This window comes from Physella acuta, unplaced genomic scaffold (genome assembly GCF_028476545.2).
Source record: "Physella acuta isolate Inbredline_101_S28 unplaced genomic scaffold, ASM2847654v3 ptg000063l, whole genome shotgun sequence".
Classification (NCBI taxonomy): Eukaryota; Metazoa; Mollusca; class Gastropoda; family Physidae; genus Physella; species Physella acuta.
Window position 1 is genome coordinate 83,702 of NW_026731583.1, and position 26,327 is coordinate 110,028.

The 26,327-nt window shown below is 36.7% G+C and overlaps 5 protein-coding genes across 5 annotated transcripts; 4 read left to right on the forward strand and 1 right to left on the reverse strand.

Annotated features, from left to right (window-relative positions):
• Nucleotides 1–2,756: 2,756 nt before the first annotated feature.
• LOC131950282 (BCL-6 corepressor-like protein 1) lies at nucleotides 2,757–3,452 on the forward strand. The gene has a single exon (XM_059312366.1). It carries the CDS (start codon nucleotides 2,757–2,759, stop codon nucleotides 3,450–3,452), a length of 696 nt encoding a protein of 231 aa, XP_059168349.1.
• Nucleotides 3,453–8,043: 4,591 nt separating this feature from the next.
• On the forward strand, nucleotides 8,044–9,129 carry LOC131950290 (G-protein coupled receptor daf-37-like). Its single transcript, XM_059312383.1, has one exon. It carries the CDS (start codon nucleotides 8,044–8,046, stop codon nucleotides 9,127–9,129), a length of 1,086 nt encoding a protein of 361 aa, XP_059168366.1.
• A 1,216-nt stretch (nucleotides 9,130–10,345) lies between these two features.
• Nucleotides 10,346–12,031, reverse strand: LOC131950294 (circumsporozoite protein-like). The gene has a single exon (XM_059312398.1). The coding sequence runs from the start codon at nucleotides 12,029–12,031 to the stop codon at nucleotides 10,346–10,348; it is 1,686 nt and encodes a 561-aa protein (XP_059168381.1).
• A 6,045-nt stretch (nucleotides 12,032–18,076) lies between these two features.
• LOC131950301 (neuropeptides capa receptor-like) lies at nucleotides 18,077–19,162 on the forward strand. The gene has a single exon (XM_059312409.1). The coding sequence runs from the start codon at nucleotides 18,077–18,079 to the stop codon at nucleotides 19,160–19,162; it is 1,086 nt and encodes a 361-aa protein (XP_059168392.1).
• A 3,274-nt stretch (nucleotides 19,163–22,436) lies between these two features.
• Nucleotides 22,437–23,357, forward strand: LOC131950311 (neuropeptides capa receptor-like). Its single transcript, XM_059312419.1, has one exon. It carries the CDS (start codon nucleotides 22,437–22,439, stop codon nucleotides 23,355–23,357), a length of 921 nt encoding a protein of 306 aa, XP_059168402.1.
• Nucleotides 23,358–26,327: the final 2,970 nt, after the last annotated feature.

Sequence of the window (26,327 nt, forward strand, 5' to 3'; positions counted from 1 at the left end):
AAATCCTACGTTTTTTTATCAGTAAAGATCTACCTTCGCATTATGCTGAAACACGATCAATAATCATTTAACAGTTCAATTCAAAGTTTGCTGAAGTGATGTCTATTTTCCCGAACAACAACAATCTATATATATAATTCTCTTCTGGGAGACGTTAGAAAACAAGCTGCAAGCGCGCCTTGCAGTCCCCTCTCTTCCTCTCTATCGCTACCACCCCCCACCCCACACCCCCTACCCCACATCCCCCACCCCCCTCACATGGTCAGGTGAGCTGTGGTTCACACTAAATGTTTACAAAACAATCGTAGAGCCGAGTTTGGTGACGGCTATTAGGGCAGATAATTTAGTTTGAAACGATTTTAAACTTAGAGGAGGTAACTAAGAGAAGGCTGCTTTCACGGGGGGGGGGGGGGGGGGAGGTTAGTGTTTTAAAGCAAATATTTTCAGTGGCAGCATTGGTAGTGTCGAATTCACAAATTATGAATTACTGAAAAGTAGAAAAATAAATAAATAGCGGCGTAAGAGCGGGTTGGCTCGTTCTATATAATCGCTATGTGTTTAATAACGTGTCTAAAGTAATCGGATTTTTGTGAAGTCGACATAATATAGCATTAAGTAGACTTTCCATCGTAATTTCGTCATGGTATCTAGAAAATAAAACTGTGTCATGTCAACACACATCATTTTCGCCATAGTAAGGATGAAATAAACAATGTAACCTCGACATAGCATCATACGCCGTGTGTCAATGCTGGGATTTGATTTCAGCTGGTGTTGCTCGTGTCTGGTAGGAAATAATTTTAGAACCGTACAGGGATGAGGGCTAACCACCATCTCAGGACCAGCCTGGCTGCAGCAAGGTTAGGAGCAAAAGTAAAATTTAACGAGTAATGTAATGTTTGGAATAGTTGCTCCGTCGAGTAGATGAAGTAGAGTTAATCTGTTTCTTTGACATCGGCTGTAAAGGGATAGTGTGGTGAGTGATGGGCCTTGTCAATTTTACATTCCCCAATACATGTCAGTACTCATGTCAGTACCCATGTCATTAACAATCTAAGTACAGATGTCAATACCCATGTCAGTACCCATGTCAGTCAGTACCCATGTCAGTACCCATGTCAGTACCCATGTCAGTACCCATGTCAGTACCCATGTCAGTACCCATGTCAGTACCCATGTCAGTAAAAATGTAAGTACCCATGTCAGTACCCATGTTATTACTCTTTGCATGTCAGTACGCATGGCATATCAGTACCCTTGTCAGTACCCATGTCAGTACCATGTCATGTCAATACCCATGTCAGTAGCCATGTCATGTCAGTACCCATGTCATGTCAATACCCATGTTAGTACCCATGTCATTACACATGTCAGTACCATGTCATGTCAGTACACATGTCAGTACCCATGTCAGTACCCATGTCAGTACCCATGTCAGTACCCATGTCAGTACCCATGTTAGTACTCATGTCAGTACCTATGTCAGTACCCATGTCGTGTCAGTACCATGTCATGTCAGTACCCCTGTCGGTACCCATGTCGGTACCCATGTCATGTCAGAACCCATGTCAGTACCCATGTTAGTACTCATGTCAGTACCCATGTCAGTACCCATGCCATGTCAGTACCCATGTCATGTCAGTACCCATGTCAGTACCCATGTCATGTCAATACCCATGTTAGTACCCATGTCATTACACATGTCAGTACCATGTCATGTCAGTACCCATGTCAGTACCCATGTCAGTACTCATGTCAGTACCTATGTCAGTACCCATGTCATGTCAGTACCATGTCATGTCAGTACCCATGTCAGTACCCATGTCAGTACTCATGTCAGTACCTATGTCAGTACCCATGTCATGTCGGTACCCATGTCATGTCAGAACCCATGTCAGTACCCCTGTCGGTACCCATGTCAGTACCCATGTTAGTACTCATGTCAGTACCCATGTCAGTACCCATGTTAGTACTCATGTCAGTACCCATGTCAGTACCCATGCCATGTCAGTACCCATGTCATGTCAGTACCCATGTCAGTACTCATGTCATGTCAATACCCATGTTAGTACCCATGTCATTACACATGTCAGTACCATGTCATGTCAGTACACATGTCAGTACCCATGTCAGTACTCATGTCAGTACCCATGTCAGTACCCATGCCATGTCAGTACCATGTCATGTCAGTACACATGTCATTACACATGTCAGTACCATGTCATGTCAGTATACATGTCAGTACCCATGTCAGTACCCATGTCAGTACCCATGTCAGTACCCATGTCAGTACCCATGTCAGTACCCATGTTAGTACTCATGTCAGTACCTATGTCAGTACCCATGTCGTGTCAGTACCATGTCATGTCAGTACCCCTGTCGGTACCCATGTCGGTACCCATGTCATGTCAGAACCCATGTCAGTACCCCTGTCGGTACCCATGTCAGTACCCATGTTAGTACTCATGTCAGTACCCATGTCAGTACCCATGTTAGTACTCATGTCAGTACCCATGTCAGTACCCATGCCATGTCAGTACCGATGTCATGTCAATACCCATGTTAGTACCCATGTCATTACACATGTCAGTACCATGTCATGTCAGTACCCATGTCAGTACCCATGTCAGTACTCATGTCAGTACCTATGTCAGTACCCATGTCATGTCAGTACCATGTCATGTCAGTACCCATGTCAGTACTCATGTCAGTACTCATGTCAGTACCTATGTCAGTACCCATGTCATGTCAGTACCATGTCATGTCAGTACCCATGTCAGTACCCATGTCAGTACTCATGTCAGTACCTATGTCAGTACCCATGTCATGTCAGTACCCATGTCATGTCAGTACCCATGTCAGTACCCATGTCAGTACCCATGTCAGTACCCATGTCAGTACCCATGTCATGTCAGTACCCATGTCAGTACCCATGTCAGTACCCATGTCAGTACCCATGCCATGTCAGTACCATGTCATGTCAGTACACATGTCATTACACATGTCAGTACCATGTCATGTCAGTACACATGTCAGTACCCATGTCAGTACCCATGTCAGTACCCATGTCAGTACCCATGTCAGTACCCATGTCGGTACCCATGTCAGTACCCATGTTAGTACTCATGTCAGTACCTATGTCAGTACCCATGTCATGTCAGTACCCATGTCATGTCAGTACCCATGTCGGTACCCATGTCAGTATCATGACAGTACCCCTGACAGTACCTATGTCAGTACCCATGTCGGTACCCATGTCAGTACACATGTCAGTACCCATGTCAGTACCCATGTCAGTACCCATGTCAGTACCCATGTCGGTACCCATGTCAGTACTCATGTCAGTACCCATGTCATGTCAGTACCCATGTCATGTCAGTACCCATGTCAGTACCCATGTCATGTCAGTACCCATGTCGGTACCCATGTCGGTACCCATGTCAGTATCATGACAGTACCCCTGACAGTACCCATCAGAGCTGGCGGATACTTTCCCTTGTTGACTCAAGAATTCCCACAGCGAACTTGAAAGATTCAGGTTAGTAGTCCATCTCCCTACCACTCGGGATTGCCACACCATCTTACCGACCTCTTTCTTAAATGTCAGCATTGGAACTAACATACCTCCTCAACCATGACGTCATGTTATCCGATTCATACGTTATACATCTCAACCATAATAAGGGAGAATCATAGCGTAGATGGATAGAACTAAGTCTAGACTGGTAGAAATTAATACGATAGACGATTTGGTTCGGGAGTATATGGGCTTGTTTATTTGTTTAATAATAGAATATGTGTAACATTAGTGTGACGCAACAATGATAGTGATGACGAAGGACATAAGACTGAAGAGACAGTTGGGGGTTTTGCCATTGTAGGAAACGGACGTTGTTTTATACTTGTGTAGATCTAGTATTAGTGGATGATAATTAAGGTTCAGGTTATATTTCATGATCGGACTTGTTGGTATCGTTAGTGTCGTCGAAAATAAGAGCGTTCCATTATTCAGCATTCATTCCCCCACCCCCACCCCCACCCACACCCACCCACACCCCCCCCCTCAGAGAGATGATTATTAAAGTAGAAGTAGATTTTCCTTCTCCTCATACTGACCGTCAGTTGTAGCGACTTGCTTCCAATCATCTCCACAATGACATTGTTCATGTAGCTTCAGTTCACCTTTATCCACACATCAATGTAGCCTACTCTCTGCTACTCGCTACCAAAAAAAAACAATCGTTCACTCCGCATTTATACCAGCTTACAACCTTGGTATAACAATACACAAAACAACCCGAGGTTAACTGAAATCACACACGTACTATCTCCTAAGTTCTAGACTATTTAAACCTACGAGCTGACCCGCGACGTAGCATACGCCGCCATCTAGTTGTTTTATTTTCAGCTTATCAGCAATTCATAATTTGTGAATTTAACACTACCCCCTCACGCCCCCACCCCAGTGTAAGCAGCCGTTTACAAGTAATTTAATACTAAATGATCTGCCCATAATAGCCGTCACTAACCCGGCTCTACGATTGTAAACATTCGTCTTGAACCAAAGCTCACCAGATTTGTGGGGTTGGGGGTGGTAGCGATTTGCCTGGAGAGCGGGGGAGTAACGGGGTGCGTCTACATCTTGTCCTGCATGGTCCCCATGAAGAGAATGATACACATATAGATTCTAATCTAACCGACAAATGAGCCGTAACAATGATATTGTCGAGCTAACAAAATTGATATAACAAAAGTAGATATTTATCGTGTAGCATGTGTTGGTCCCTGTATATCAGGTTAGAGTTTTAATTAAATGTTTCACTTATCTCACATCAGAAAATGAACATAATTCATATGAAGCATATTTTTTGTTGACACGAAGCTTAAACTAATATATGCTGTGTGATGGTTTGTGATGTGCAATTAAAACAGATTAGAATGTATATATTAATCTAAATCTAAGAAGGTAGGAAGTCTTGGTCTAGCGGTATAGAGCTAGACTACTAACCCGAAAGAATCGAGTTCGAATCCGGGTCAGTGTATCTTCCGTAATATACAAACTAATATACAACAACAAAATATATCGATACAATGTCTTTGTTCTCAAGACTTATTTTAATTTGAATTACGTTTTTATTCAATGTTCGGGGGGTATTTTATTGATAAAATAATATAAATACATTAGAAATCAAAGTAGTAAAACATCATCTGTTTTAAAAAAAACAGCTAAAAGATAAATCTAAAATTTGCCTTTGTTTATAATCACATATTGCATACAGACATTTAATTGCGTTTATAATCTTAATATATTATCAATCTCAATTATCAACACGATTTATGCCGTTTTAGCTATTATTAAACACGAATACATTTTAAAGACGGTTTAATTAATAATACTAGTTAGTCAAAGTATATTCCGTTTATTTCAAACAAAAATAGTTCTACTTATTCATATACTGATTTATTAGTGAAGCAAACAAGGATGAAAACCAACACGTCATCAAAATGACCTACATTAAGCAAAGTGTCATCAAGCCAACCAGGGGGGTAGCAACCCCTCCTGACGCCCGGGGACAAACTTTCAAGTTTCATATATATTTTTTTTATATTTAAAATTCAAAATAGCACCTAAAATGAGCTTAATTTGGCGAACCTAGGGTCGGCACCCGGGGACATATGCCCCTCCCCCCATCCCAACCCTCCCCACCCCACCCCCCGTCGCTTCGCTTCTCAAGCCAACAAAACCAAAACGTTAATACAAGATAAACAAGATAAAAACAACAATGCGAAAAGTTTTCACTTACGCTATATGTTATTTTAATTTCTACCAACAAACGCTTAAAACTCCTCAAGGTATTTTTTGTTTTTAAAATTTAATTCAACCTAGCTACGTGCCTAAAATAGTAAAATTAGCACATATGAGAATCCAACAAAAGGTGTATGTTTTAGAATATAACTTAGGTGATCGTGTTTTCGATTAACTCGAGCATGAGTTATTTCCCATAACATCCACGAGTGAGAGTCCACTAATTCAGTCCCCTTGTTGACTGATGCAAACAAATATATTCAATATAGGTTTTAAATGATGTCTAGAAATTTGAACATTTGCATATATTTAAAAATAACTATTAAAGTAAGGGTAATCTAGAAATGCTATTTTGTTAGTTTGGTGGTATTTTATTTAAACCACGAAGGCGATAGAGATTCTTTGGATTGATTTATTTTACTTTTCTTTATGTGTATTATTTATTCTGATACAGCCCTTTCCTGAGAAATTACGGGTTTTAGCGAGCGTTTGTTTTCCGAGCTAATTTTTGAAGAAAGAAAAAAAAGATTATTGAAGTATGCAGAATATGTTGTGTGTTATTAAACATTTCGTAAAGTAAGCATCATACTTGCTGAAGAACAAATTGTGAATAAAATCAAGCTTTCACCATTTGTCGTTTTTCAAGATGATGGAATCAATAGACGTAAGTTCGTGCTCGTAGTTGCTGGTGTCCACTGAGAGCTCAACTTTCTTGTAGCCCAATTTTCTTGTAGCCCAACTTTCTTGTAGCCCAACTTTCTTGTAGCCCAACTTTCTTGTAGCCCAACTTTCTTGTAGTTCAACTTTCTTGTAGCCCAACTTTCTAGTAACCCAACCTTCTTGGAAGCCCAACTTTCTTGTAGCCCAACTTTCTTGGAAGCCCAACTTTCTTGTAGCCCAACTTTCTTGAAGCCCAACTTTCTAGTAACCCAACCTTCTTGGAATTCCAACTTTTTTGTAGCCCAACTTTCTTGTTATCCAACTTTCTCGGAGCCCAACTTTCGTGTAGCCCAACTTTCTCGTAGCCCAACTTTCTTGTGGCCCAACTTTCTTGTAGCCCAACTTTCTTGTAGCCCAACTTTCTTTTAGTCCAACTTTCTTTTAGCCCATTTCCTTGCACACAATTAAGTATTACGATGTGTCAACTTGTTATGCGCCATAACGGCAGTTGACTCCGTTCTCAGCCTGCTTTTCTTTTTGGATCCAAGAACAAACTACAGGGCAGCAGTTGTACGATTTTAGAGTTGTCTCTCCTTGAAGAGAAGTTATCCACAGCCATCGATTCTCATCTGCCTGGGGATTCGATCTCAAGAGTTTCTGGTTTAGCAACCATGACCACGCAAACTAAAAAAAAACACCATTTAAAATTATGATCTACTTGCAATGTGTCTATCTAGGGACTTAGAGTTCATATTACAGCCATACAAAATATACATTGCAATTACATTAAACAAATGATGCGAACTAATAAATATGAATAACGGAAAAAGGAGAAAAAGAATAACTCCAAGTAAGTAATAAAAGATTAACTATTTTAAATTTAGAAACGGAAAGCATTCTTTAAAATGATTTTCTAATATGACAAAAAATGGTCTAGTTAGTAAATACGGTATGTAATTTGTATAAAAGATTAAACTAAAACACCGTTGAGAATTTCGCTGCGAAAATAATTATTTAATTATTTAATTATTTTAAAATTCTCCCTAATTACGTCTAAATGCATAAATATAATAAACAAATTATATTCAAGTAACGAATTAGTCTTATATCATTTCAAAATTACAGTCATTTATTTTAAAAAGCAAAATCATTAGTGTTAATTATATGACCCATGAAAATTGCAATAGAGTGTTTACTTGGATTCATAACGATAATTACAGTAAAGTAATTATTAGGCTTTAATCAATTTTAATTTATTTAATCGTCCTTAAATTCGTTTACTACGTATCATATAATTTTGAAAAAATCGAAATCTGAAATCACATGACAGTAGGTTTGTTTAAATAAGGCAATGAGAAATAAGTTAATTAAAAACGTGCACAGACGTTTATTGATTCAATTCATAATTATATTTAGATTAAATAAAAAGCAAACATTTGATTCATTAAAACAAAACCCCGTGGATTTGTTAAAAGTGTGTTAAAATGTGTTAAGAATAGATATATTCATTTATCAAACCACCCATCTAATAGAGTAATGAAAAGTTTCTTGCTAGTTATATAACTATTTTTACAAAAATGATAGAAATAACTATGCAAGGAAACTTCGTTCAAAACACAACGAATGCAAGCAGTTTAGGGGATGGAATGAAGGTAGAAACATCATTATCAGTGTCAATTTGGATTCATCCCTTAATATGGGATTTTTTTGTAACTTTCAACAACACAGTTTGTGGAAATATCATTACGGTTTTTGGAATTTTCGGAAACATCATCAACATCATTGTCTTTTACAAGCAGGGCTATGAGGACAGCGTCAATATAACTTTAACTGCTCTGGCTGTCAGTGATATCGGGGCGTTGCTCACTGTGTTGATATTTAACGAGATGTTAAACCCCTGGTTTCTGAAAGCTGACCTACCGATTCTACAAACAGATTTTATATCAATGTTGGCATTTTTCCCACACAATTATTTCATCCGTGTGTGTGGGTTGATCACAGCCTTCGCGTCGTGTGAGAGATGTCTGTGTGTTTTGGTGCCCCTTAAAGTTAAACAAATTGTCACCAAAAGATTTTCCCTTCTTGTCAATATTTGTATCTTCTTTATCATGGTGTTAGATCTTTTCCCTGTGTATTACGTTGTATATTTTGATTGGATGTTTATTCCCCAGTTAAATAAATCTATAATTGCTTCTCATTTTCGGCAAAACCCCTACAACATTTTTAGTATTTCCTATTTCGTTACTGATGTTTTTATTCCGTATTTTACATTTTTCACGATTATATTTTCAAACATTATCATCGCCATAAAACTAAAATCTAGATCAGAATGGCTAAATTCTGTTTCACACCAAAACACGAACAAAGAGAAGTTCGTGTCTAACAAGGAGAAAAAAGTTGTCCTGATGTTGACTGTCGTCTCTGTCATCTTTATCGTCTGCCTCATTCCTCAGTCAGCAATCCTGACTGCTGTTAGTCAGGTTTCTGGGCTGGGTAACGGTGGAATCTACTTTGATCTGGCTTTGTTGTGCTACAGTTTTGCCTACCTGATGGAGGCTGTGTGTTCTAGCGTCAACATCCTGGTCTACTACAAGATGAGCAGTAAATACAGGGAGACAATTCGTGGCATGGGTTTCATTCTATGCAAATTGAAATTTAATTAACTATTTTTTCAATGGATGTTATACCTATGATTAGAATATATCAGTGCTCCAGATTTTTAACATTTTTTAACAGTTAAGAAAAAAAGTGAAACTATTACGTGCTACAGAAAAGAGATGCATGTTAAAAACATAGGAATTCAAAATGTCTTATCCGCTATATACGTCACTATTCATAAAAAAACATGCACCTAAACTGTTAAATAATAATCTCTTTATTGTTTATATAAACAACCCATTTTAAAAACACTTTAGATGATAATATTCCATGAAGTTTATAAAGTCTAAACCTGAAATACAATTTTTAAAAATCCCTTCTTTAGTTATATCAGCTTATAACTTTAGTTAGTCTACCTACAGCAAACAAAATGTATATTTTCTTATTTTTTAGTGGATTTTCTCATTATTGATTGGTATGTGATTTGTGAATATAATAAAAGCCTATTCCCTTAATTTTATTTTATTTTTATGTGGTATTTATTACTTAGACTAATTTATCAGGAGAGAGAAAGGAGAGATAGAAACAGAGAGAGATAGAGAGAGAGAGAAAATAGAGAGAGCGAGCGAGAGAGAGAGAGAGACGCTTTGTTCGTTGTAGCTATTATCTAAATATTTATAATAAATATTGAGAATAATTACAAATCCTACGTTTTTTTATCAGTAAAGAGCTACCTTCGAATTATGCTGAAACACGATCAACAATCCTCTAACAGTTCAATTCAAAGTTTGCTGTAGTGATGTCTATTTTCCCGAACAACAACAATTCTAGATAATCGCTATGTGTTTAATAACTTGTCTAATGTAATCGGATTTTTGTGAAGTCGACATAATAAAGCATTAAGTAGACATTTCACAGTTCATGGTATCTAGAAAATAAAACTGTGTCATCTCAACACACCTCAAACCATAGTAAGGATGAAATAAACAATTTGACCTCGACATAGCATCATACGCCGTGTGTCAATGCTGGGATTTGATTTCAGCTGGTGTTGCTCGTGTCTGTTAGGAAATAATTTTAGAACGAACCGTACAGTAATGAGGGCTAACCACCGTCTCAGGACCGGCCTGGCTATAGCATTGTTTGGAACAAGCGTAAAATGTAAAGAGTAAGGTAATGTTTTGGAATGGGTGCTTCGTTGTGCTGATGAAGTAGAGTTCATCTGTTTCTGAGACATCGGCATTAACGGGCTAATGTGGTCAGTGCTATGCCTAGCCAATTTTACTTTCCACAACAAATGTCAGTACCCAAGTCATTACCCATGTCAGTACCCATGTCCGTACCCATGTCAGTACCCATGTCATTACCCATGTCAGTACCCATGTCGTTACTTATGTCATTACCCATGTCGTTACTTATGTCAGTACCCATGTCGTTACTTATGTCAGTACCCATGTCGTTACTTATGTCAGTACCCATGTCGTTACTTATGTCATTACCCATGTCGTTACTTATGTCAGTACCCATGTCGTTACTTATGTCAGTACCCATGTCATTACCCATGTCAGTACCCATGTCGTTACTTATGTCATTACCCATGTCGTTACTTATGTCAGTACCCATGTCGTTACTTATGTCAGTACCCATGTCGTTACTTATGTCAGTACCCATGTCGTTACTTATGTCATTACCCATGTCGTTACTTATGTCAGTACCCATGTCGTTACTTATGTCAGTACCCATGTCGTTACTTATGTCATTACCCATGTCGTTACTTATGTCAGTACCCATGTCGTTACTTATGTCATTACCCATGTCGTTACTTATGTCATTACCCATGTCGTTACTTATGTCATTACCCATGTCGTTACTTATGTCATTACCCATGTCGTTACTTATGTCATTACCCATGTCGTTACTTATGTCATTACCCATGTCGTTACTTATGTCATTACCCATGTCGTTACTTATGTCATTACCCATGTCGTTACTTATGTCAGTACTCATGTCGTTACTTATGTCATTACCCATGTCGTTACTTATGTCATTACCCATGTCGTTACTTATGTCATTACCCATGTCGTTACTTATGTCATTACCCATGTCGTTACTTATGTCATTACCCATGTCGTTACTTATGTCATTACCCATGTCGTTACTTGTGTCATTACCCATGTCGTTACTTATGTCATTACCCATGTCGTTACTTATGTCATTACCCATGTCGTTACTTATGTCAGTACCCATGTCGTTACTTATGTCAGTACCCATGTCGTTACTTATGTCATTACCCATGTCGTTACTTATGTCATTACCCATGTCGTTACTTATGTCATTACCCATGTCGTTACTTATGTCAGTACCCATGTCATTACCCATGTCAGTACCCATGTCGTTACTTATGTCATTACCCATGTCGTTACTTATGTCAGTACCCATGTCGTTACTTATGTCAGTACCCATGTCGTTACTTATGTCATTACCCATGTCGTTACTTATGTCAGTACCCATGTCGTTACTTATGTCAGTACCCATGTCGTTACTTATGTCAGTACCCATGTCGTTACTTATGTCATTACCCATGTCGTTACTTATGTCAGTACCCATGTCGTTACTTATGTCATTACCCATGTCGTTACTTATGTCATTACCCATGTCGTTACTTATGTCATTACCCATGTCGTTACTTATGTCATTACCCATGTCGTTACTTATGTCATTACCCATGTCGTTACTTATGTCAGTACCCATGTCGTTACTTATGTCAGTACCCATGTCGTTACTTATGTCAGTACCCATGTCGTTACTTATGTCATTACCCATGTCGTTACTTATGTCATTACCCATGTCGTTACTTATGTCAGTACCCATGTCGTTACTTATGTCATTACCCATGTCGTTACTTATGTCAGTACCCATGTCGTTACTTATGTCATTACCCATGTCGTTACTTATGTCATTACCCATGTCGTTACTTATGTCAGTACCCATGTCATGTCAGTACCCATGTCATTACCCATGTCGGTACTTATGTCAGTACCCATGTCATGTCAGGACCAATGTCATGTCGTTATCCATTTCAGTACCCATGTCAGTACTTATGTCAGTATCATGACAGTACCCCTGACAGTACCCATCAGAGCTGGCGGATACTTTCCCTTGTTGACTCAAGAATTCCCACAACGAACTTGAAAGATTCAGGTTAGTAGTCCATCTCCCTAACACTCGGGATTGCCACACCATCTTACCGACCTCTTTCTTAAATGTCAGCATTGGAACTAACATACCTCCTGCAACCATGACGTCATGTTATCCGATTCATACCTTATACATCTCAACCATAATAAGAGAGAATCATACCGCAGATGGATAGAAATAAGTCTAGACCAGGGGTCGGCAACCTTTTGAGACGGAGAAGCCAAAAGTTAAAATGTTGACAATATCCCGGTTTTTAAAGAGCCACTGTTATTTTTATTTCAATATTTTATCATTTGATTAGGATTAGGTAAAGAAATTCGATTTGTTATTTAAAATAAATAGGTTTAAATATGAAATAATATTTATTCATATAAAACATACACTTGTTTCGCCAGAATCATGAAATTAGCAATCAAAAATTAAAAATATAGGACTACGCCAATCCACTTTAGAAGCTGTTAATTTTTTTTTTTTTTTTTACGGATAACACCGGCTCAAGACGTGTCTCCCATTAGCCAGGCAGGCTTTATCACGGCAACCTCCGACTAACTGGTTTGGATATCGATTACCGTGTTTCTGTCACCTCTGAATTTGGTTCTCACTAGGCTTATCTTCCACCCCACAGAGCCCATGGTAAACTTATACCCCACCGTCCTATACACCGGCTCAACAGTAGGAAGCTAACAAAAACTACGTCACTCACGTCAAATTAATGATTACTGACGGATAGGGAAATGCATTCTAAATTAACATTCCCCAATTAACGATATTCGAAAAAGTCGGCACTTGGGCAGTGACAAGCACGGAATTGTTGTCACAGGGCGGAGTGTTTTTATCCTGTTTAAACGTGTGTATCCTTACAGTATAATATCTGTTATGAGTTTTGAAAATAAAATAATATAACTATTAATATTTGTGCAAGGAGCCGGAGAGCCGCATCGTGACAACAAAAGAACCGTATGCGACTCGCGAGCCGTGGGTTGCCGACCCCTGGTCTAGACTGGTAGAAATTAATACGATAGACGATTTGGTTCGAGAGTATGTGAACTTGTTTATTTGTTTAATAGAAAATGTATAGTGAGTCTGATGCGACAACGATGGCGATGACGAAGGACACAATACTGAAGATACAGTTGGTTTTTTTTTTGCTATAGTAGGAAAGGGACGTGGTTTTATATTTCTTGTGTAGATCTAGTATTAGTGGTTGATAATTAAAGTTCAGGTTATATTTCATGATCGGACTTGTTGGTATCGCTAGTGTCATCGGAAATAAGAGCGTTCCCATATTTAGCATTCATTCCCCCACCCCCACCCCCACCCCCACCCCCCACCCCCTCAGCGAGATGGTTATTAAAGTAGATTTACCTTCTCCTCCTACTGACCGTCAGTTGTAGCGACTTGCTTCCAATCATCTGAACAAAGACATAGTTCATGTAGCTTCAGTTCACCTTTATCCACACATCAATGTAGCCTACTCTCTGCTACTCGCTACCAAAAAAAAAACAATCGTTCACTCCGCATTTTACCAGCTTACAACCTTGGTATAACAATACACAAAACATCCCGAGGTTAACTGAACTTACGCACGCACTATCCCCTAAGTTCTAGACTATTTAAACCTACGAGCTGACCCGCGACGTAGCATACGCCGCCATCTAGTTGTTTTATTTTCAGCTTATCAGCAATTCATAATTTGTGAATTTAACATTACCCCCTCACCCCCCCCCCCCCCCCCCAGTGTAAGCAGCCGTTTACAAATAATTTAATACTAAATGATCTGCCCATAATAGCCGTCACTAACCCGGCTCTACGATTGTAAACATTCGTCTTGAACCAAAGCTCACCAGATTTGTGGGAGTGGGGGTGGTAGCGATTTGCCTGGAGAGCGGGGAGTAACGGCGTGCGTCTACATCTTGTCCTGCATGGTCCCCATGAAGAGAATGATACACATATAGATTCTAATCTAACCGACAAATGAGCCGTGACAATGATATTGTCGAGCTAACAAAAATTGATATAACAAAAATAGATATTTATCGTGTACCATGTGTGGTCCCTGTGTATCAGGTTAGAGTTTTAATAAAATGTTTCACTTATCTCACAGCAGAAGGTGAACATAATTCATATGTAGCATATTTTGTGTGGACACGAAGCTTAAACTAATATATGCTGTGTGATGATTTGTGATGTGCAATTTAAACAGATTAGAATGTATATATTAATCTAAATCTAAGAAGGTAGGAAGTCTTGGTCTAGCGGTATAGAGCTAGACTACTAACCCGAAAGTATCGAGTTCGAATCCGGGTCAGTGGATCTTCCGTAATATACAAACTAATATACAACAACAAAATATATCGATACAATGTCTTTGTTCTCAAGACTTATTTACATTTTAATTTGAATTACGTTTTTATTCAATGTTGGGGGGGGGGGGGTTATTGATAAAATAATATAAATACATTAGAAATCAAAGTAGCAAAATAGCATCTGTTTTAAAAAAACAGCCAAAAGATAAAATCTAAAATTTGCCTTTGTTTATAATCACATATTGCATACATACATTTAATTGCGTTTGTAATCTTAATATATTGTCAATCTCAATTATCAACACGATTTATGCTGTTTTAGCTATTATTAAACACGAATACATTTTAAAGACGGTTTAATTAATAATACTTGTTAGTCAGAGTAAATTCCGTTTATTTCAAACACAAAAAATTCTACTTATTCATATATTGATATTTTAGTGAAGCAAACAAGGGTGAAAACCGACACGTCATCAAAATGACCTACATTAAGCAAAGTGTCATCAAGCCAACCAGAGGCGCAGCAACCCCTCCTGGCGCCCGGAAACACACTTTCAACTTTCATATATTTTTTTTTTATATTTAAAATTCAAAATAGCACCTAAAAGGAGCTTAATTTGGCGAACCTAGGGTCGGCACCCGGGAACATATGCCCCTCCCCCCATCCCAACCCTCCCCACCCCACCCCCCGTCGCTTCGCCTCTGAAGCCAACAAAACCAAAACGTTAATACAAGATAAACAAGATAAAAACAACAATGCGAAAAGTTTTCACTTACGCTATATGTTATTTTAATTTCTATCAACAAACTCATAAAATTCCTCAGGATATTTTTTGTTTTTAAAATTTAATTCAACCTAGCTTCGTGCTTAAAATAGTAAAATTAGCACATATTAGAATCCAACAAAAGGTGTATGTTTAAGCATATAACTTATGTTATCGTGTTTTTCATCAACTCGAGCATGAATTATTTCCCATAACGTCCACGAGTGAGAGTCCACTATTTCAGTCCAATTGTTGACCTAAGCAAACAAATATATTCAATATAGGTTTTAAATGATGTCTAGAAATTTGAACAATTGCATAGAATTAAAATAACTATTAAAGTAAGGGTAATCTAGAAATGCTATTTTGTTAGTTTGTTGGTATTTTATTTAAACCACGAAGGCGATAGCGATTCTTTGGATTGATTTATTTTACTTTTCTTTATGTGTATTATTTATTCTGATACAGCCCTTTCCTGAGAAATTACGGGTTTTAGCGAGCGTTTGTTTTCCGAGCTGATTTTTGAAGAAAGAAAAAAAAGATTATTGAAGTATGCAGAATATGTTGTGTGTTATTAAAAATTTCGTAAATTAAGCATCATACTTGCTAAAGAACAAATTGTGAATGAAATCAAGCTTTCACCATTTGTCGTTTTTCAAGATGATGGAATCAACAGACGTAAGTTCGTGCTCGCATTTGCTGGTGTTCACTGAGAGCTCAACTTTCTTGTTGCCTAACTTTGTTGTAGCCCAACTTTCCTGTAGCCCAACTTTCTTGTTGCCCAACTTTCTTGTAGCCCAACTTTCCTGTAGCACAACTTTTTTTTTGCCCAACTTTCTTGCAGCTGAAATTTCTTGTACCCCAACTTTCTTCTGGCAAATATTTTGTAGCCCAGCTTTCTTGTAGCCCAACTTTCTTTTAGCCCAACTTTCTTGGAAGCCCAACTTTAGTGTAGCCCTGTTTCTTGTAGTCCAAATTTCTTGGGAGTCCAACTTTCTATTATTTCAACTTTCTTGTTATCCAACTTTCTTGTTGCCAAACTTTCTTGTAGCCCAACGTTTTTGTAGCCCAACTTTCTTGTAGCCCAACTTTTATTCTAGCCCAACTTTCTTGTAGCCCAACTTTCTTGGGAGTCCACCTTTCTTGAAGCCCAACTTTCTTGTAACCCAACTTTCTTGTAGCACAAATTTCTTGTAGCCCAACTTTCTTGTAGCCCAACTTTCTTGTAGCCCAACTTTCTTGTAACCCAACTTTCTTGTAGCCCAACTTTCTTGTTGCCCAAATTTTTGTTGCCCAACTTTCTTGTAACCCAACTTTCTTGTAACCCAACTTTCTTGTAGCCCAACTTTCTTGTAACCCAACTTTCTTGTAGCCCAATTTTCTTGTTGCCCAACTTTTTTGTTGCCCAACTTTCTTGTAGCCCAACTTTCTTGTAACCCAACTTTCTTGTAGCCCAACTTTCTTGTAACCCAACTTTCTTGTAGCCCAAATTTCTTGTAGCCCAACTTTCTTGTAGCCCAACTTTCTTTTAGCCCAACTTTCTTGTAACCTAACTTTCTTGTAGCCCAACTTTCTTGTAACCCAACTTTCTTGTAGCCCAACTTTCTTTTAGCCCATCTTTCTTTTAGCCCATTTCCTTGCACACAATTAAGTATTACGAAGTGTCAACTTGTTATGCGCCATAACGGCAGTAGACTCCGTTCTCAGCCTGCTTTTCTTTTTGGATCCAAGAACAAACTAAGGGGCAGCTGTACGATTTTAGAGTTGTCTCTCCTTGAAGGGAAGTTATCCACAGTCATCAATTCTCATCTGCCTGGGGATTCGATCTTAAGAGTTTCTGGTTTAGCGACCATGACCACGCAAACGAAAAAAACCCTATTTAAAATTATGATCTACTTGCAATGTGTCTATCTAGGGGCTTAGAGTTCATATAATAACCATACAAAATATACATTGCAATTACATAAAAAAATGATGCGAATATGAATAACGGAAAAAGGAGAAACAGAATAACTCCAGGTATGTAATAAAAGATTAACTATTTTAAATTTAGAAACGGAAAGCATTGTTTAAAATGATTTTCTAATATGACAAAAAATGGTCTAGTTAGTAAATACGGTATGTAATTTGTATAAAAAATAAACTAAAACACCGTTGTGAATTTCCCTGCGAAAACAATTATTTAATTATTTAATTATTTTAAAATTCTCCCTAATTACGTCTAAATACATAAATATAATAAACTAATTATATTCAAGTAACGAATTAGTCTTATATCATTTTAAAATTACAGTCATTTATTTAAAAAAGCAAAATCATTAGTGTTAATTATATGACCCATGAAAATTGCAATAGAGTGTTTACTTGGATTCATAACTATAATTACAGTAAAGTAATTATTAGGCTTTAATCAATTTTAATTTATTTAATCGTCCTTAAATTCGTTTACAACGTATCATATAATTTTGAAAAATCGAAATCTGAAATCACATGACAGTAGGTTTGTTTAAATAAGGCAATGAGAAATAAGTTAATTAAAAACGCGCACAGACGTTTATTGATTCAATTCATAATTATATTTAGATTAAATAAAAAGCAAACATTTGATTCATTAAAACAAAACCCCGTGGATTTGTTAAAAGTGTGTTAAAATGTGTTAAGAATAGATATATTCATTTATCAAACCACCCATCTAATAGAGTAATGAAAAGTTTCTTGCTGGGTTTAAAGCTATTTTAACAACAATGATTGAAATAACTTTGCAAGGGAACTTCATTCAAAACACAACGAATGCAAGCAGTTTAGTGGATGCAATGAAGGTAGAAACATCATTATCAGTGTCAATTTGGATTCATCCCTTAATCTGGGATTTTTTTGTAACTTTCAACAATACTGTTTGTGGAAATATCATTGCAGTTTTTGGAATTTTTGGAAACATCATCAACATCATTGTCTTTTACAAGCAGGGCTATGAGGACAGCGTCAATATAACTTTAACTGCTCTGGCTGTCAGTGATATCGGGGCGTTGCTCACTGTGTTGATGTTTAACGAGATGTTAAACCCCTGGTTTTTGAAAGCTGACCTACCGATTCTACAAACAGATTTCATATCAATGTTGGCATTTTTCCCACACAATTATTTCATCCGTGTGTGTGGGTTGATCACAGCCTTCGCGTCGTGTGAGAGATGTCTGTGTGTTTTGGTGCCCCTTAAGGTCAAACAAATTGTCACCAAAAGATTTTCAGTTATTGTCAATATTTGTATCTTCTTTATCATGGTGTTAGATCTTTTCCCTGTGTATTACGTTGTATATTTTGATTGGATGTTTATTCCCCAGTTAAATAAATCTATAATTGCTTCTCATTTTCGGCAAAACCCCTACAACATTTTTAGTATTTCCTATTTCGTTACTGATGTTTTTATTCCGTATTTTACATTTTTCACGATTATATTATCAAACATTATCATCGCCATAAAACTAAAATCTAGATCCGAATGGCTAAATTCTGTTTCACACCAAAACACGAACAAAGAGAAGTTCGTGTCTAACAAAGAGAAAAAAGTTGTCCTGATGTTGACTGTCGTCTCTGTCATCTTCATCGTCTGCCTCATTCCTCAGTCAGCAATCCTGACAGCTGTCAGTCAAGTCCCTGGGCTGGGCAACGGTGGGATCTACTTTGATCTGGCTATGTTGTGTTACAGTTTTGCCTATCTGATGGAGGCTGTGTGTTCTAGCGTCAACATTGTTGTCTACTACAAGATGAGCAGTAAATACAGGGAGACGATTCGTAGCATGGCCTTCATTCAATGCAAAATGAAATTTAACTAACTATTTTGTCAATGGATGTTATACCTATGATAAGAATATATCTGATATCCGGATTTTTAACATTTTTTTAACAGTAAAGAAAAAAAAGTGAAATTATTACGTGCTACAGAGAAGAGATGCATGTTTAAAACATATGAATTCAAAATGTCTTATCTGTTATATACATCACTATTCATAAAAAACATGCACCTAAAGTGTTGAATAATAATCTCTTTATTGTTTATGTAAACAACCCATTTTAAAAACACTTTAGATGATCATATTCCATGATGTTTATAAAGTCTAAATTTTAAATAAAATTTTTAAAAATCCCTTCTTAATAAATAATGTTTACAATTAAAAATAAATTCATTATTTATGATTACGCGTTGACAGACTCGATGTGTGTTGATATTGCTAAAGTTTACTAAAAAAAATAACAGACTCGTATTACCAGTTATTATTTTGTAGACATTTCTAACACAGAGAACACCACTATGAGGAGACACAATCAATGGCTGAGGCTGATCATCTACTGTTATCACAGTTCTGCCTTTAATATTATAGCACCACTGATGTAATGGACAGATATACATGAATTCTGTCAACAAAGAATAATACCATATCTTTAGTGATTGGTAGGCGTGGTTAGATAGTAGAGCGCTCGATTGCTAATTCAAAGGTCTCGAGTTCGTATCTCGGTGTAGACTACAGTCTGGAGGACGCCCTTGAGTCCACTCAGCTCTTATGGGTACTCTGAACTCGATAGGGAAAATGAAAGGAAAAGCGGCTGTGCTTATTGCAAGCCACACCATTCAGTCATGTAATTAGTTTAAAAACAAAAGAACTCTACTTCATCTTACATGTGTGTGGTTAGTTCTGAAAGGGAGAGCCCTACTTTAAAAAATATAGTTAGTTCTTCAGTTGACACATTTTAAATAAAAGAAATTAAACGTTCGATGCGTGGTAACGTTTTTTTTAAATTATAAATCCTCTTTATACAGGAAAAAAATTGAATAGTGTTTAAGGGTGTTAATTTCTTTATATGTACTTTATTATTTAAAACAAATAGTCTTTAATGATTTACAAATGAGTAAAATATGCAATGTAACCTATAGCCAACAGATTATTTCTAGGTTGAGATACAATTAACTTCACGACGACCATTAAATTGCCTTTTCAATATTGTGTACTAACATTGGGTTTCACGTGAATCGTTAACATTATTCTTTTGCCACAGGCTTAAAATGAATTGATCTCTCGCAGAAAGCGTTGCAAATCATTCATGTTTTTATGTTGTAATTACGAATGTTTATTATTTTTTTGTGTTATAATAAGAAAAAGTTATTCCACAGGTATGGTGCCAAACATATTTCAAAACATTTTATTTGGATTTAATTGTATGAAGGCCACATAAACCATGATTCACAAGCCTTACCAGTAGTTTAACTCTGTATTGTATTCTAGCTATAGTAAAGAAAACTATTTAGACCTAACGATCCATAAGGCAAATGAAGTAGAGTTAATATGTTTCTTGACCTTGGCATATAATAGGAAGGTTCGATCAGCACTTTGCCCAGACGCCTTTACATTCCCAAAAATGAATTAGGTACCCATCGTAGCTAGGTGGACTGAGGAATATTCAACTGACTTGAACCCGGATTCGAACTCGACACTTTCGAATCTGCATCCCAGACCGCTTAGACAATCCCGTCCTATCTAGCTATAGTAATAGTGTTTTAATATATTTTGTCGTGTGTTTTATTGTAAACAGTGAACATATTCCCTGGAAACTTGAGCACTATTTCAAAATCAGTAAAGGTTGTTTCTAATTTCCGAATAATGTTCCAAACAATTGGTATGTTTTTTTTCCTGAAACATAAGAACAGTGTGTTATCCACACACAAATTTGCAACATTATACATCCATTTATAATGTAATCCTACTTTAGATATACACACGCAGTTGTCACTAATTGAAATTAATACATATTTAGTGAATTTATTTTATTTTTAAATACATTAAAATTTATGTATGGGAAATACATTATATAAACAAGCCCGTGTTATACTAGGTTTTATTTTGTATTGCAACTTGAGGGAATAAATGTAAATAAAATAATTAAGATATAGTTACATGCTCAAGTATTACAATCCATTTGTGTTTTAATTGGCTTTGTGTAAAATACATTGATGATGGATTCGTTTTAGAGCAACAACTTGCCAATACACTTATATTCTATTTATGAAGAAAACCAATCACAGCATAGCATTCTTGCAACACAGCTAGAAGGAATTGTTCGCTTGTCCACCTGATTTAATAACTGATCTCAGACATTCAGTTTCATATTTGCTGAAATGGGTAGAATCGTGAATTGAAAGAATAATATCACATGAAAATCATATTTAAACAAATTTAAATACAGTCCTAAAAGAAAGCAATGACATATTTTAATACGGTAAAGTAACGTAATTATTCGAGTAAATACTGTACTGTGCTAAAAATATAAATCAATAGACTGTTACAAACCTTGAGAATTCGTATTTCTAGTAATTGGTTAAATGTACCATCATTACGTCAAAATTGCTTAATATTGAGCGATTAATAATAGCTGTAGGCAAAATATTTAGAGTTTATCGAACGTATGTTTTTATTACTGTCTTCAAATATAATGTATGTTTTCTGAAACAGTTAATTTGTGTTTCTAATTACTAGACACGATGATCGCAAACAGAAGTCACGTGATACAGAGCACAATTATAATTTAAACAAAAGATTAATAATTTATCAAAGTTAATAATGGTATTACACAATAAATTTGTTTAAGAAAGTTTCTTAGATTAGAATTAAAACAAGAACTTAATTATTAAGCGACTGAACAATAATTTTGCTTTGATTATTAAAATTAAACACATTTTCAAAATATAAATATCTCCAAATATTTAAAGTGACTATTTAAATGCAGTTATATTAAGATAACGTTTATTCTGAGGAAAAGGAAAAAAAATTAATACAATCGTAGATGCATCATAGTCCTTTCTTTAAATGAGTTCGTAAACATTTTATTCGGAGTGTATCATTCTAAATAGTAACAGTAAAAGAACGCGACCTTAAACTTACAGACTTTACGATCAAAATGTTTGAATTAACTACACTTGAGAATTTCTTTCAAAATAAAACATTTACTTACGAATTTGGAAATGAAGTATTTTTAGAAACATCTGTGTTGATATGGATTCATCCTTTACTATGGGATTTATTCATAACGTTTAACACTTCAGTCTGTGGGAACATTATGGGTGTTTTAGGAATTTTTGGAAACATCATCAACATCATCGTCTTTTACAAGCAGGGCTATGAGGACAGCGTCAATATAACTTTAACTGCTCTGGCTGTCAGTGATATCGGGGCGTTGGTCACTGTGTTACTGGCCAGTGTCTTCATCAACCCTTGGTTTTTGAGATCGGATGTTCCCATTCTACAAACAGATTTATTTTCTATGGTGGCATTTTTCCCACACAATTATTTCATCCGTGTGTGTGGGTTGGTCACAGCCTTCGCGTCGTGTGAGAGATGTCTGTGTGTTTTGGTGCCCCTTAAAGTCAAACAAATTGTAACCAAAAGATTTTCAGTTATTGTCAACGTGTTTATATTTATAATAATGCTATTGGATCTGTTTCCCGTATATTACGTTGTTTATCTAGATTGGAGATTTGTTCCTGAGTTAAATAAAACAATGATTGCATCCCTTTATCGGCAAAATCCGTACGATATTTTTGGCATTTCGTATTTCGTGACTGATGTCTTTGTCCCATTTTTTACGTTTTTCACGATTATATTATCCAACACCATCATCGCCATAAAACTAAAATCAAGATCCGAATGGCTAAATTCCGTTTCACATCAAAACATGAACAAAGAGAAGTTCGTGTCTAACAAAGAGAAAAAAGTTGTCCTGATGTTGACTGTCGTCTCTGTCATCTTCATCGTCTGCCTCATTCCTCAGTCAGCAATCCTATCAGCTGTCAGTCAGGTTCCTGGGTTGGGTAACGGCGGCATCTACTTTAACTTGGCGTTGTTGTGTTACAGCATCTCCTACCTGATGGAGGCCGTGTGTTCTAGCGTCAACATCATCGTCTACTACAAGATGAGCAGTAAATACAGGGAGACTGTACGAGGCATGGGTTTATGCAAAAGCCGACACAACTCAAGTTAAATTTAATGGTTTAGTGTATTTTGCTGTCTTCAACGTTTGTCTAAAAAAATTTGCTATTATAACAATCCATAAAGCACCGTAACAGTTTAATGCAGAAAACAATATGAATATAGGCATAATTACTATACAGCATGAGCGTACAATTTACAGAAAAGTAGAAAGTACATAATATATAATCCTTAAGGTAATGAAAGAAAAGTATTCCACAAATAAATACAGTATTCACAATTCACTGTAACAAACAGACAGTCCCGCCCGCTCTACCTTATTACCCCAACTGCGAATTGTCACACGAAGTATAACAACAACACATGATAAACGTTACCCTCAACCTGAACACTTGAGCACACTCAAATGCAGGTGTTCAATCGGTCGAAAGATAACCGTGTCTTGCTGTCAGTGATATCGGGGCATTGGTCATTGTGTTGCTGTGTTATTGTGTTTTTATTTCCATACCATCAACGTTAACATCAGCATCGTAATCAGCCACAGGATAAGCTTCAAATTAGCGGTTCTTGACGTAATGGAGGTAACGAACCCCACCAGTTTTTTTCTGGAGGTACTGAACCCCACCAGTTCTACATATGTAAAAACCGAACCCACCAGTCTCATATGCGCATCAACTGAACCCTTCAAAAGGTTTATCGCCCACACTTACGCAATCTGATCACGAATCATATTATTTGGGTGTGTGTTAACCACCGCCGAACTTCTACGACTGACTCACCGAACCCCTGAGGTTCGATCTTACCCAGGTTACGAACAACTTATCTAAAAACGAAGTGTAGTTTAATAAACAGTTCAAGATTTCGATTGGGTCAAATCAACTGAAAGATTACACAACTGAGAGCCTAACAATATCAAATGAATAAGAACGTGTTGTCTCGATCCCCCAAATAATGTAACTTATATGTTATTTACTAGCTAATATACATATAATATTAGAATTGAACTTGTAAAGCTAGCTCACCCAGCTGACTTACGTTAAGGAAAGCAAAAGCTGTTGGGAGTAGAACTGACAACAACATCATGTTTTATGACACAGGTATTGAAACACGTGGACTCTACTTCATCTGCTCTATTGACTACTAGGTTAAAAAGTAAAATTTAACTAGCATTGTTACTTTCCTACTAACTAGTTTATTTAACTAGGCACATGCATGTTTTTATGTTTAGCTCATGCTTACTTTATTCCTATTGATTTTTGCTTGCAAATTGCAATTGGTCCTCAAAATGTGCAAACTATTTTGCTTTTACATCAGTTGTCACCGCTTCCTACCAATACATTTTTTACTTAATTAAATCATCCAGGAAATAATTTGTCGTTGATTTAGGATGTTGACATTGAGTTGTTCACCTTGTTATAGAAAAAATACCAAAAAAGTCAACAAAACGTTTTCTACAAACACGTTTTTATTTATCACGCTAACACTTATAACTAAAAACGTGACGAAGGGTCTCTGATCTGGATTTATAAAAAAACGGCCATAATGGAATAAGTATTTTTTAAAAACTATAAAGTTATAAGCTTTATAAAGCACCGTAAATAAATGAATAAATAAACTTGATTTCTCAAATACAAAGATTTAACACTTGTAACATCTCCTACACATGTTGGTGGCTAGAAAAATAATGCTTGTTGCACTTGGCTCTGTAGACTCATTGCGCCAGGGGTGCCAAGATCAAGTAGAAGGAACAGAATATTCACATGTCATTTTCACCACAAGATCAAGTAGAACACAATCATCGAACAGAATACGTTCAATTCACATGTCATTTTTTCAACACAAGAAATGACACCGTGTTCCCACCCCACAACATTCCTCCTCGTCCCTAGCGTTCACACACTTGTCCTATCTAGCACTTTTAAGGGGATGCCACTTTCTCTCTTCTTAGAGCCTACATTATCGTTTTAGACGATCACGTCACAATGATAATATAATTATTAGTTAATTATGTACATACCGCTGATTACGTATAAACATTTTTTTAAAAACTCCCTTTAAAATAATCACTGTGGGTAAAGTTGGAACAATAAAAAGAAATAACACTAAATATATTTTCATTAAAACAAAGCATATTTTAGTTTTACCCATATATTTTAAAATACATGTTAATATTGTAAAACTTATTTTGTGAAGATAATATTTTTTATATAATTCTAGCGTACCCGTCTGGGTTAGAAAATCTGACGAAATATATAAGAAGGGGTTCATCAATGAGTTACCAATTATATATTCTAAGAAGCGTGACCTTCTTTTCTAAAACAACTTATTTAAATGTAAATAATGCCTGCACTTAGATCATAAATATCGGGACACAGGTTTACCTACACTACCGCATTAAAACATTGAGTGTACGGTTAATCACTCACCGAAATATGCGGGTGATTGCCCATGTGTCAGGGACGTAGAGGGGCGCTCTCGGGAGTCCACCGATTACACTACTTCAGAGGCGCCGCGTACGACCCCCAGATCCTTAAAAATAACATAGGCGCCATTGTGCTCACAGTATAACCCAGAGAGCCACATAGCATCCTGAAACAATGATGCAGATTGCGTCATTCGCTACTGTGACACAAATCAACAGGGTCTTTTCTTTAACACGTAGAAAATTGTTTTTGACATGTTAAACATCAGTTTGACTGATGCAATTTTTTAGCATTACTAATAGTGTATTATTAGATGCTCGATCTCATTTTCTGATTGGATCGTCTAAAAAGAGATGCTAAAGGCATTATTCCCAAAGTTACGAAACTGTTACGATTTTTTTACGGACAAAAGGAAACAACCCAGTAAAATATCAAATATTGTGGTTTTTTATGTGATTATTTAAAAATGTATTACAGGGCACTCAGCGGCCCATTTGAGCCTTTGGGGGCCGAAATTGAAAGTTATGTTCGCAGCCAAATCGCATCCTACCGTGGCACCGGTGGACACGCCTGATTTAATTTAATGAGCGACTGTAACG